At 43.9% G+C, this 14192-nt stretch overlaps 1 protein-coding gene across 1 annotated transcript in view; it reads right to left on the reverse strand.

The window, feature by feature from the left end:
* SLC7A8 (solute carrier family 7 member 8) overlaps positions 1–14192 on the reverse strand; it is an 82974-nt gene that overhangs the window by 15908 nt on the left and 52874 nt on the right. Inside the window, exons 4-8 of the mRNA XM_074294262.1 lie at positions 9724–9849; positions 8000–8153; positions 6791–6914; positions 2531–2634; positions 191–287 (exon numbers count right to left, since the gene is read on the reverse strand). Coding sequence (XP_074150363.1) covers positions 191–287; positions 2531–2634; positions 6791–6914; positions 8000–8153; positions 9724–9849 — 605 coding nt within the window. The remainder of the gene's footprint in view (positions 1–190; positions 288–2530; positions 2635–6790; positions 6915–7999; positions 8154–9723; positions 9850–14192) is intronic.

Genomic DNA, 14192 nt, shown 5'->3' on the forward strand with positions numbered 1-14192 from the left:
CTCAATCAACAACTCAATACAACGCAACTGAAAGCTAGAAGAGAGTCATGGGATGGGATGTGTGAAAGGCTGGAAGTGGCAGCTCAGGTGGTGAGAACAGGACAGGTCATCCACAAACGGAGCAGAAATAGGAACAGGATGGGGAACCAAGATGGGGCAGGCTGGCAGAGGGGGGCTGACTGGCCCTTACCGTGAAAAGCAGAGCAGGGATGGGGGTGCAACGCTTTACATGAATCATGGCCAGCACACTGGGCAGGTGGCCCTCCCGGGCTCCAGCAAAGAACAGTCTGATAAAGGGAAAGAAGAGGTCAGCCATGAGCTCTTTGCTCTGGGACTTAGGACCCAGTGGCGTGCTTCATCCCCCCGCCCCCCCCCTCTAGTACCTGCTCCCAGTACGCAGGCTTCCCATATCCATGCATCCCCACAACCTGTCGCATAGATCTGTCCATGCTATCTATCACAGAGGCAGCTGACAGATGGGCCCTAAGTTGCCTGGGAAGGCCTGGTGTTTGGGGCTTAGGCTGTTAATGGCCACACCATCAAGTTTGGAATTCGTGTGGGGCTGGGTTGTAGTCAGGAGATATGAGTGAATGAATAGCCAGGCTCTGAGCACTTTTCTCTGCTTGGTCAGCCCTGTAATTCTATATTTCTTAATTGTAAGGACAAATTTCTTTGAAGGGAGTAGAAAAGAGAACTCTACATTATAATTAGTTGCTTATGCCTTAGTAGGAAAGTTGGCCAAAGTGTAAGGGAAGAGAGACCCAGAACCAGGAGGCTGGGGCTCCAAAGATGGAACCAGTCATTTCACAGATCTGTCAGAGTCAGCACTGGGGCACTGAAGGAGGTGTAGACCAGGGATGGCAGCCCATGAATCAGTCAGTCAACAAGCATTTATATTAAGCGCTTATTATAGGTACAAAGGTGAGAACATGATCCATTTTAGAATTGGGTTGGAATGACCCACCCGAGCATGTTTGCCAGATTTTTACCCAGGTACCCTCTGCCACCACTGCCTTGGCCACCCTGTGCCCACATGCATGCCCCCCTGCAGCGCGGTGTCATGCACCAAGAGCAGCTCCACTTGTAGCCGAGTCTTCATGCACAGCTTTCTGTCTGCCTCTCCTATCTGGGCAGCCATCTTATCCCAGGTCCAGAGGCATTTCTGCTTCTGTTCCCTATTCTCTGGCTGACGACTGAAGAACATTACAGAGGGAGTCACATCCACACACACTCGCACGCCTTGGCCAAGAGCCATTCCTTCCATACCTGCACTGAACCCCTCCTCCGAGAAGGGCCTTGGGGGCCAGTGGGAACCTGTCCACCCGGGAAGGTGCGTGCCGATGGCTGGCCCCCACACACACCCTGTCACCTGCATGCACACACACGGCTACACCCATTCCCATGCATCCAGACCTGCCTGGGTGACCTGCCTGGAAGGACACACCCAGCTCTAAACTGGCTTTAGTCACTGCGATGGACAAGCTCTCCTCCAGGGCCCTCCGCTGAGGCTTCCAGGCTGCTGCAATCCCTGTTTAACAGGCACAGGAGGTTGCTGGGGGTCAGTGCTGGATGCCCCAGTTACAGGAAGGGTACCGGGACGCTCTGCTTCTCTGCACAAGGGCCCCCATGGGAAGCCCTGCTGCTGGCTGCAAGTCAGTGAGCTGCAGAGTGGGTTGGACAGCTGCAGGACTACCTCTGATGGGTATAAATGCTCCCCTGAGGTTCTGGCTTTCCCAGGAGCCTGAGATAGCTCAGTTCCAACCCAAACCTCCAGTTCTGCGGAAGCCCTCCCTAGCTCTCGGTGGCATCTGGTGCAAGGTGAAGAAGAGATGAATCCCCTCTCTCCTGCTCCCTGTCAGCCCCATCAGGTGCTTTAATGTGGGCTCTGCAGTGGGGGCTGGCAGAGAACAGCTGGAAAGCCAGGTTAGGTGCCTGCCTAATTCTGTGCCCCTTTTTCTGCACTGGTCTCCCAAACTCGTCATAGTCCCCGTGAAGTCTGGCTCTGGGAGGTCCAGGGGAGGGAGGACTTAGCCTTTTACTCTTTTCCTGGGATCCGATGAGGAAACAGTCCCAAGTCACCCAGGCGGTGAGCGGCAGTGCTGGGCCGTGAGCACGGATGCTGCTGCCAGTCCAACGGCTCTTACAGAGCTGCACCAAGAGTCACGTCCCCTCTCTGACAGGCTCTCTTTAGCAGTAGGAGCCCAGATAAACGGGCCGAGGAAGCTTTTTTTAATCCCCTAACAGGTCACAATGACCTGAAAATGAAAGGGTTGGGGACCAGCCCTACTCTCCACTGAAAGGGGTACAAATGACAAAAAAGGGTGTGTTTTTTTTTCCTTTTCTCACCCATAACAAGGAACCTTAAGAAACTGCTGTCTCATGTACATGCATGCAGAAGCACACACAAGCAAGAGACTGCTGCTCTCCCTGCAGAAACACACGTTCATGGGCCGTGTGCAGACTTACCTACCAGATACACAGAAACACGGGCACGCACGCACACAGAGCGGGCTCTCCCATCTGCACTCACCGAGAGGAGGTGAACAGAGATCCATTGACTCCCCCAAATGTGGACAGAGCGACGGAGATGGGCATGATCCAGGCCATGACCCCGAGAAGCTTCTCTCCAAAAGTCTGCAAGAGCGGACAAGGCGAAGATGAGATCTCTGCGAGAGCTCTTAGTACCGCGTCCCTGGCAGGCGTCCACTTCCCCTCGGTGCACAAGACCATCCGAGATCAAACAGCCATCGCCTCTCCCGAGACGGTTACTAAGGAGGCGTGCACATTTACGTTCAGAACTACTAAGAGGAGCTGCGTTTAGGAGGAGGCCGGGGCGGCGGGCCTGGAGGCCCAGAGCTTGCTCGGGGAAGGAGGCGGGACGGCCCCCGACGGCACACGGCTGTGTTCCCGAGCGCGGCTCTCAGCTCCTGCCTGCCGGCCTGTGCACAAGGCCCTCCGGCCCTCACATGCCCTCTTCTCACCTCGGCCTCGGTGTTTCCAAGGCGAGGAGGAGAAGCGATTCAGGTATCTGCTGACCTGCTGTCATTTCTCCCACTCCCAGGAGAGCCTGACGGCATGAACCGTTTCCCTTTGCTCTCTCCCGAACCTCCCGCAGCGCCTTGCACAGAACACACGCTCACTAAGTGCCTGTTGGACTGGATTAGAAAGGAGAGGCAGAGGCCAGACTTTACTCCTACTGAGGAAGGAGACACCAGAGCCGCCTCTTCTAGATACTTGGGCCGCGGCCCATAAAAACTCATTCAAGGAATCTGATCTCCCACTATGTGAATAAGCCCTGCACATTTGCATCCCCCTATGGTGGAGGGAGTCAGGAAAGTTTGAATGCCTCGTCTGAGATGACCCCAGGGCAACTAAGCTGGACGGTCACAGATGGCTAGATATTGCCAGGAGTTCCTTGAAATCAGTGACATCATACAGACAAAGAATGAACATCTTCCCTTTTCCCTTTAAGGCCTGGTTGCTTAAAGACCCAGTTCAGGTCCTTCTTCCTGCATATTTGCTTTCCTAATTACCAAGACTATCCCTAACCTCTTTATTTCAATGTATGTTATTGACCATCTAAATTAGAGTCCAGGCTTTGGCTCAGGTCCTCAGGCTACAGAGATAAACAAGGAACTTACAGTCTAAGAAGTATTACAAATCTTTTACTTTACTAAAGCAAAAGTGTCATGTCTTTTTCTCTTCTTATTATTTCTGTTTCTTCCCACATTTTTTTTTTCCCAGCAACAGAATAACCCCAGAAAAACTGTCTGGCAAGGTTCAGTGATCAGAATCCTTAAAAGAGTTGCTATGGACAATTTCTTAATTTCATACTTTTTTGTAAGATATCTGCATTGTTGTTTCAGCTGCCATCATTCTTTTCTCCCTAGCAGACATGAAGCAACTCGGATCTAGTCAGACTGGCTTTCTCTCTGTTCTTCACACATGCCACTCCAGGCATTTCTGCGCCCTTCCATGCTTGGAATGCACAGCCTCAGAGATCTCTATTTAGGATTCAGCTCTACAAATGCTAGGGAGCATCTTCCTTCGCACCCTAACTACACCTTGTATTTAACTACTTTATATTTATTCTGAATACGCTTATGTAATTGTTCTTTCTCTTGTTAGAATGTATGCTTATCACGGGTAGGATCTTCTTTTGGTTTTGTATTTGAGCTCCTAGCACAAGGTCTTGAACAGATGTTTTAACAAATAATTGTCCATTGATCAATGGGATGGACCATTTCTTAACTTTCTTTAGCAGCACTTATCCCAGTGTGGCCCACCCAATGAGCATTTAATTAATAGTTGTAGGTTAATTCAGTGGTCAGAAAATTATAGTCCGGTTTAAAACATACAAGCCATTCGCAACCCATAGATAGTACAAAACAGGCAGCAGGCTGGATTTGGGTATAGTTTGTTTATCCCTTGCTATTAAAAACAAGTGAACATTTGGTGAAGGGAAGAAGGCTCACAAAGGAGCTAAGATTATATAGAACATATTCAAGATATAAGTCTTCTTCCCTGGAGATTCAAGAAATTGCTGTGCCAGTCCTGATGCAATCTCATGAGCAGCAAATATAAAAGAGGAAATGATGAGCTGAAAGGCTCCAGATATCACAGGCTCTGTCCCCTCTAGAGATAAGCAGGCCAGTGTTTCAGATAGTAGAGATCACAATGATCTGCAAGAGTTTGCTACTTTGACCTGTATTCAAATCCCATCTCTACCACTGATTTACTAGGTGACTCAATGGCTCAATAATTCAATTCTGTTAAATTTAATTCAATTCAATAAATATGTATGAAGTGCCTGTTATGTGAAAGGCACTGTGCAATAAGACTATATGGGAATTATAAAGATGGAAAATGAAACGGCTTCTGATAAAGGTAATTTTGTCATGATCTAGTTTTTTTACGTCTTCATGCTTCAGTTTTCCCATCTATAAAATGGAGAGAATCATCTAAGCCCCTTACTATCTAAGAGTCTAAGTAGTACAGTGAATTGAGGGTTGGGCCTAGAATTAGGAAGATCTGATTTCTAATTCAACTTCAATGACTTCTTAACTTCAATTTCTTCAACTATAAAAATGGGAATAAGAACACTTATTTCCCAAGTTGTTGTGAAATCAAATGAGATCATAATGCAAAGTACTTAGTACAATGCCGGACCCATAACAGGTGCCATATAAAATCTGGCTATTACTATTACTGCTATTGTCAGCTGAATCATGTTATAAAGTGACTTCATTTTAAAAAACAAATTCCTCTCCACCCCTTGAGAAAAAAGAACTAGGCAACTGTCACTGTCACAGGGGCCCACTCCTATCAGAGTATGGTACTAGCAATGGTAACATTCATCCTTAACGGACCTGCAGGGCTTTGTCCCACAGGTCCAGGAGAAATCCAAAGAGTTGCACAGAACCACTGCCACAGCCAAGAGGTTGGAACATATTACAGAGAGGAAAGACTGAGAACCACAGGTAAAAAAGACATTGCAGGTTGTATACGGATGGTCTTTAATTGAGGGGTTCTAGAGACCTTGGTAACAAGGTCATTCTCCAGTCCTGGGGTGGAGGACTTGATGAGACCACAGCAAGAATTTCCAAACAATGAGGGCTGTTAAAGATTGGAATATTGAATTAGTAGCCCTCCTTTCCTTTAAGTCTTTTAGAGATAAAGGCAGATTCTATCTAAAGAATGGGATGGAGCCTATAACTAACCTTAAATCTTAGGATCTTTCAAACAAAAAGCTCAAAACACTTTCTCATACATGCTTCTGCTCCCCAAGTGTCTCACACTTGTCCATGATGTTAAAATAGAGGTCAAGGAACAGCTTTCTAGAAGAAATAATGGAAGTATTGGGGAAGATGTCATGTGTACTTTATGAGTATACTCTTCAATGCAAGCTCCCTTGTGCTCTTGTTTTATTCATATAATGAAGAGTTGGAGGGGAGCTAGATGGCCCAGAGTTTAAATCTGGCCCTAAGACACTTACTGGCTGCATGACCCTGAGCAAAAGTTATTAAACTTTTCTGTGGCTCAGTTTCCTCATCTGCAAAAATAAGCTGGAGAAGGAAATGGCAAAACGCTTCTTGCCAGAAAACACCAAAAGGAGTGACGGTCAGATTCCCTGAAAAACGACATCCCCAGTAATGAAATGGGGATAGTAACAGCACCCACCTCCCAAAGCTGTGAAGGCCGAGGGAAATAATATTTATAAAACACCTAGCTGCCTAAAGTGACTTTGCGTCCAGAACTCTTGCTGCCCCCTCCATCACATCCTCACAGAGGCTAAGAGCTAGAAAGAAGTCGATGGTCGTCTTCTCCCCGCCCCCCAGGCAAGGACACTGATGACACTCAGACGGGGCCTGACCCAGGTGCTGATCCCCAGCTCTACCCACTAGATGGCAGGTCCCCCAGCCATGGGTTCTGGGGGCATTTCTCCTAAGGTGGGTTTGGGGCAATGTTCAGGCTTTGTGGTCCCCGTGGTATTTAGCTACTTTGCTGATGCTGGCCAAAGAAGCTAACAAGTTGGGGAGAAGGGGGAGAGAAAGAAGAGACCCTGGTGTTCTGCTTGTAAACTTCTGCTTGCTGACTTTTAAGAGCCATAACATATGAGCAGCAGGCACTTCCCAGCTGAGACTGAGCGGAAGGGCTGCCTTACTGAGGCTCCTGCCCATGACTCAGATCGCTGGGAAAAGTGCTCAGAGATTCACTTCCCAGCCAAACTTCCTTCAGACCGCCTTGTTCGGAGGATCTGAGGGAGCTTCAGAAAGATGGGAGTCCTTACCACAGCCACAGCATTGGAAGCCAGCAGCTCCTGGGGGGACATTGCAGTGACATAAGCGATGTTGGCAAAGACATAGACAAACGTGACCAGTGGGATGGAGATGAAAATAGCTCGAGGAAGGTTTCTGCAAAGTGAAATGAGATGAAAAGGGGAAGGTCACTAGGAGCAGAAATTCACCGCCCATAACCCCATCCACCCCACCTCCCGGTTGCTGAAGGTGGAATAAAGGTGTCCTTATCTGGGAGGCTAGTACCCTTTTAAGACTTCAAGTTCACCAGTCTGTCCTTGGGGAAAAAATTCAAAGTTAATCAAGTCATTTGGAAAAGAATTCTGCTTCAGTCTGGGCAGACTGCCTACACAGAAATGAAACAGCTTGGAGAGATGTATTCCAACCTACTGTTGATAGCAAGAAGTTTATCCCTTGTTCCCTTTTCCAGGATGCTCTACACCCCCACATCTCCTGGGTAGAGATGTTCCTGTTTGGAGACAGGTAGTTGAATCAGGAACCTCCCAGGGCTCAATATAGCCTTAAGTTAATAGTTTTATTTTTTTTTTAAATAAAATTTTCTGTCACCTGCATTTCCCAATACATCCTTTACCTGCCTCCTTCCAGATAGCCATCCCTTAGGATGATGAATAATAAAAAGAGAAAAACTTTTCAGGCAAACCAACCAAATCTGACACTCTATGCAGAGTTTAGTAATGATTGTTTTTTCCACAGTTCCTGTATTACTGACACTTTGGGGAATTTTTAACCTGACTCTGATAAAAATATCTGAGCAGTTTTTTTCCTATACTGCTAGGAAACTCAGATATAGAGCTGAAAGAGAAGCTAAAGGTCATCTGGTTCATTCTCTTCATTTTGCCAAAAAGGGAACTGATGCTCAGAAAGGTGTATGATTTGCCCGGTCACACAGGTAGCAATAACACACACACGCACACACGCACAGACACGCACACACATACACACAGAATGTATAAAGTGCTTTCTTTCTTTAAAATAGCCCTGTGAGATAGGCCGTGTACATATAATCAATTCATCTGACAATTAAGAAAACTGAAGCTGGTGAGTGTTAGAGCCAGGATTTGAATCCAGATCTCCTGACTGTCCAAACTCCTTAGAAAAGAGGGGAAATGCAGACTCTCCAGCAGAAGGTATAATGTCCATTCAAGGGTATGGAAAATAAAGTGGGGTTTATCCTTACTCACTTGTAGGGATCAACTAGTTCCTCTGTCACATAATTAAGGAAGTTCCAGCCTCCATAGGCAAAGGAGCCCTGAAGAAAAGCCAGTGCGATGAGACCGATATCTGGTTTTTGGAAATTATCAAATGCGTTTTTGGGTTCTAGCCAGAAGTAATGTCCTGTAAAGACAAGGGAGAGGAAGTTGTTCAGCCCCAATTCCTGAAGTCTGATGCCTGGCCCCATGGAAAAAGTCCTTCAGGAGGACTCACAGGTGAGGCAGTAGGAAATGTTCGAGGAAACAGTTCAAAGGATATCATTTTACAACCTGAACCCTGAACCCTGATGCCGAGTTTCAAATCCAAAAGACATATCCAAATGTTTTTGTTCTTAAACTATGTGGAGATACCTTAGATACTTTTAGATAGAAGGGACAAAGGCCAGGGAAGGAAGGGTAATTAAGATAGGGGAAAGGGTGGGGTAAAAATGGCATACCTTTTACAATAATTGCACATGTTTAACCTATATAGGAATGCTGGAATCTATAGGGGAGGAAGTGGGAAAAGGAGAAAATTTTGCAACAAAGTTTTCAAGGGGTAAAAGTTGAAAATCGTCTTTGCATGTATTTTGAAAACAAAACAAAATGGATTTTTCATTTTACCCTCTTCTCTGAATTTTCAATATGGAAAATTTACTTAATTCTAAAATTCTCAATACATTTTGTACTATTTCTCACGATTACATCATTTTGCTTTTCTTGTCCTTTTTGTTAAATTTTTTAAAATGTTTTTTTTTCTTGTGTATTTTTTAACCTTGTCTCAGTCAGTCAATAAGCCTACTATGGACACTATACTAAGCACAATCTCTTCTGTAAATCTGGCTTGGTCCATTATGACATCTCTGTTATTGTTCTGCCCCCAGTCAATGGGTCACTCGGTAAAGATTGCTTACTGGCAGATTGGAGTGACCATGGTTTTTGCTCAAATTCTTTGGAAAGCACAGATCATACCTACATAATAAGCGGCAGTTGGGTCTAAAACCCAGGTCCTCTGATGTCAAAGCCAGGATCCTTTCCCACCATACCTTGATTTACACATAAGTGATACATAATTGATCTTTTCTCATATTTAGAAAATGCTAGTTACTGGCAATACTGAAGAAACAAAGGATCCCATTTTAGAAAACTATTATGCAAAAAACCTAGTTGAGATTTCCAGAGTTAAACATCAAGCCCTATTCCTTGGGTTTGGGCAGTGACTGAAATCTCCCCCATGTCATCTGACTTTGACTATGAAGCAGTGATATTAGGCAGAGCCTGGCAGTGCCATAGGTCCCATGGAAACCAAACAGAGAATCCAGGCAGGGAAAGGAATAAATCTAGTGGAGAATGTTGGCACAAGACCTAAGAATGTACCCCTCAGCATTGTAAAGGTTATAAGAAACTGGAAAGCTAAATTAAAAACAAAAAGGTGTTTTCCTTGGATAGGGGAGTCAATTCAATCAAGCAACATTGATTAAGTGCCATGTTAAAAGGTGGCAAGGAACCATGTTAGAGTCCCACCGAAAGGACACTGAGGGTTAGGATATAGTCCGAGATGTGTAGAAAAGGAATTTGAATGCTTTTAATGTTTGCATTGAAGCAAAAGTTCCACATAGAAACTGATTACAGTGCCTATATACAGGTGTGTATTATATGTATATATAACATATGTTATATGTATGTATGAAACACGGATGTTTGCTCCATCTCACCTTTGCAGATCTGCACAATTCCCATCACAATAATCAGGCCCAAGGCCAAGAGCTTTCCAGCTGTGAAAATGTCCTGCACTCGGGTGGCCCATCGCACACTTGCACAGTTGATCCATGTAAGAAACACTGAAATGACACCCCACATACATGCACAATTAGAGACATTTCAGGCCTTACAGAGATTTGCATTCCCAGTACACAGAGACACAGTAAGCCTTGGAAAGGGTAGGATGATTTTAATGAGTACTGAAAAAAAGTCCACTTTGAGCCGAGTACCCAGAAATTATGGCTTCCCAAATGAGTCCTATAAATTAGCACTAGTTACTTTCATTTGTAGATGCAAGCAAGGATCCAGAGGTGGGCAAATATGGGCACCAACTTTATTTTTTTTTCTCTTTTTTTTTTTTAAATTTTATAATTATAAAATTTTTTGACAGTATAAATGCATGAGTAATTTTTTTTATAACAATATCCCTTGTATTAATTTTTCCAAATTTTCCTCCCTCCCTCTACTCCCTCTCCTAGATGACAGGCAATCTATGGGCACCAACTTTAGAGGATTCGCAAGTTAATAAACCATACATTAGTACCTTGTCTCCAAGTCACTGTGTGTCCAGGGATGTCTAGCTGCTCTACATATGGTCTCAGAACCCCACTGGCTAAGATAGAGACCTAGAGGAAATCTTCCATCTCCCAGAATGGTCAGGAATCCCATTCCACCTTTCCACAGTAATGTGGAAGGAAGAGGAAGATCAATTTAGACCCTTACAATTTACTATCTGTGAGATTCTGAGCAAGTCACTAAACTTCTCTAGGCCTCAGGTTCCATATCAAAAAATGAAGGGATGGTCTAGAGCAGGGGTTCTCAAACTACGGCCTGCAGGCCTGATGCGCCCGCTGGGTTATGGCAAATGGGCTCAGGGGCAGAGACAGAATGTGAGTTTTTGTTTTTACTACAGTCTGGTCCTCCCACAGTCTGAGGAACAGTGAACTGGCCCACTGTTTAAAAAGTTTGAGGACCACTGGTCTAGATGGTCTGTAAGGTCTCTTCTAGCCCTGACATTGTATGACTGATGGAAAAGCATCTCCTGGTTGATTCACATGCATAGGAACATGACATTTAGATCTGGAAGGGACCCTTAGACAGCATGTAATCTAAAAGTCCATCCTTTTTGTAAAGAGGGCAATGCATTTTTTTTTTTTTTTTTTTTTTTTTTTTACACCCAATAGGGATCCTGTGATTGTTCAAGGACATGCTTGAGAATGGGTCAGATTGGGGCAGCTAGGTGGCGCAGTGGGTAGAGCACCAGCCCTGAAGTCAGGAGGACCCGAGTTCAAATTTGGTCTCGGACACTTAATACGTCCTAGCTGTGTGACCCTGGGCAAGTCAACCCCAAATGCCTCAGCAGAAAAAGCAAAAAAAAAAAAAAGAGAATGAGTTAGATATAACCCTGAAGTCTTTTCCCCTAAACAAAGAGATCAGGAATTTAAAATGTTGTGGGACTCAGGAGACCCCAGGCATGTATACACTGACCTACTGTTGCTTGAGGACACTGTTTGGGGCTCCTTTTTGGGAAAAAGCAATACTTTCAGCCCAGTCCCCTCAGACAACAATCGTCTTGAAGCAACTTCTGTGGAGATGCAGATCTACTTTTGTAGATTCTACACTCACAGCCACCAAAGAACCAGAAAAGAGAATGCTTGCCATCAAAGTCCTTGACACTCAAATTGTACAACACAAGAACTGACAGCATTTTACAAGTGGAAATGATAATAAAGAAGTTTTGCCATCTACTTGGCCACCATACCTAAAGACAATGAGACCTTTCCATTTAATTGCAGCTGAAACCTTTCATTTGACTTGTCCTCCCCATTACAAGCAGGAACTGACATACTTTTTCTATTTGAATCTCCAGTGCTTTAGCACAAAGCTTTGCAGTCTTTATTCATTCCTTAAGCTTTGACCTTGGCACTGACCCCAGTAAAAGGAAGTGGTCATTGTGCATAAAATAATGGTAATGAAAATACATGCTCATACGTTCTTTTTATTTTCAAATGCTTTCTCGTCTGATTTTATTTTCACGTTGTCCCAACAAGAGAAAAGCATTTTAAGTATTACTATGTCCACTTTGTAGCTGAGGAAACCAAACTATGAAATGGCCCAACATCATAAAGATAGGGATGACCATGTCAAAAATAGACTCTACCTCCAGATTTTCAACTGAACGGAATGACTCCCTCTGATTCCGTTCTCTGCCTGCTGAACTTTGTTTAGGTGTTGGGACATGAAAGCAACAGCAGTAGCAGCTTTTATGCTAGTTACTGGCAATACTTATTTGGCACTGATATTTCATTTTTTATTGGCCGATATAATCCTTAACCTCTCACTCTCCCAATGTCAGGGACATTATACTGCATCATTTGCCCTCCCTTGCTAGCAGCTCCCAGTAGCTCACCAGCTTCCCTTCCTCCACGCAAACCCACCAAACTGATGGAGTAGACACATGAATGGTATGTGTGCATTTGCTGACAGGTTTGAACTGAGCAAAACAGTTTCCTGTGTTGTCTCTGACACCCCGGGTCTCACCTCTCAGATCCCAACCTACAACAGAACATCAGGTTTCTGTGGAATGACTAGCAGCCTCTGATTATTTTTTGTGGAACAAAATGAACTAGGGCAAATCAAGTCTTCAAAAGCAGAAATCCTTGACACCCTGTGGATAAGCTGTTCCACAAGATAGTGTCTTGTGTAAGCAGAATAAAAACATGTAGAAGGGGTATTCTGAGGGACTGAACAGAGACTATTTCCTAAAGGCTCTAGTATTTCACATGCTGGGAAATAAGCGCACATTTGTTTTAATGTTAATGCAATTCAAAAATGATTTTTCACTGGACCCCAGTGGCTAAATCTAGAGAAGGTCAGATGCTGCATGATGACAGTTAAGAGGAATTCAGAATTCAGCTACAGTAGTGATGGAAAGATGAAGGGAAGTGGCTTAGGAGGGAAGATTAAAGGAAAAAACTGGGTTGCTGAGGAACAAATGAGGATTATCAATTAAGGACATAAAAGACCTATGGGAGAGAAACAAGGAGGAGGATGAAGAGCAAAAAGGAGAGGGTAGATGAGGTCTGGGAGACTAAAGTAAGGGGCAGAAATTATCATAGGACCATCTATTTAAAGATGAAAGGGACCTTAAGGATCACAGAATCCAACCCTCTTATTTTTAGGAGTTCAAAATGATGAAAAAACAGAGGCTGAGAAGTGAAAAGCTGCACTGCACATATCTGGTAAACTTCAGAGGTAAAAACCAAGTCCTGCAGCAATATGAACTGCCTGCAGGGGAGAGAAAAGAGAGGAAAAAGGATAAACATGAAGGATAGGAGGAATAAAAACAGATAGAGATAAAGCGGAACAAAAAGGAAAAGAGGTAGGGGAGCCCAAAGGGAGGGATAGAAATATAATTAATAGAAACAAGAAAGCAGAGAAACATAGGATGGAAAATTTCAGAAGCTAAAGGAAGATAGGGAAGAAGGAGGGGAAGAGCTGGGGCTATCAGCGGGAAGGAAAGAAGATAATAGAAATGTATGGAAATGAATTGGGAAAAGGGAGTGGAAAATTGTTGGGAGTAAAACATGAACTCTTTGGAATGGGAAAACATGCCTAGGTTTAAGTGCCAGTATAAAGGCTTCATACTATTCATTCCATAGGAAAGGGGTGAAGAGAATGAAAGCACCTACACTATGTGGCAGGCAATAGTTAACTACCAAAAAAAAAAAAAGTTGAAAGCAAATTATTATTCCTTCAGTAAAGTGTCCTTAAAAAATAGATATTGTATGAATGTAATGGCATATTATTGTTCTATGAAAAAAAATGATGAGCAGGCTGATTTCAGAAAAGCCTGGAGAGACTTGCATGAATTGATGCTGATAAATTGAGCAAAATCAACAGAATATTATACACAGCAATAACAAGGTTATGTGATGATCAACTATGGTGGACTTAGCTCTTTTCAACAATGAGGTGATTTAAGGAGATTCTAATAAACTTGTGATAAAGAACCATCTGTACACATCCAGAGAGAGAACTGTGGAGAATGAGTGTGGATCACAACAAGAGTATTTTCACCCTTCTTGTTTTTTTCCTTTCTAATTCCCTCCTCCCCCACTTTGAGCTGATATATATATTTTTTTTTGTGCAGCATGATAAATGTGAAAATATATTTAGAAGAATTGCACATGTTTAACCTATACTGGATTACTCACTGTCTAGGGGAGGGGGAAAAGGAAGAATGTGGGAGATACAAGGTTTTGTAAGAGTAGATGTTGAAAAGATCTTGGCAGTATATGTATCTTGAAAAAAAAAAAAGCTTTTTTTTTTTTTAAATAAAAAGATAAACAGTGTGCAAATGGAAACAACTCTGAGGTACTACTCATCTTACCAGACTGGCTAAGACAAATGCTGTAGAGGC

Source organism: Sminthopsis crassicaudata, chromosome 2, assembly GCF_048593235.1.
Source record: "Sminthopsis crassicaudata isolate SCR6 chromosome 2, ASM4859323v1, whole genome shotgun sequence".
Taxonomy (NCBI): Eukaryota; Metazoa; Chordata; class Mammalia; order Dasyuromorphia; family Dasyuridae; genus Sminthopsis; species Sminthopsis crassicaudata.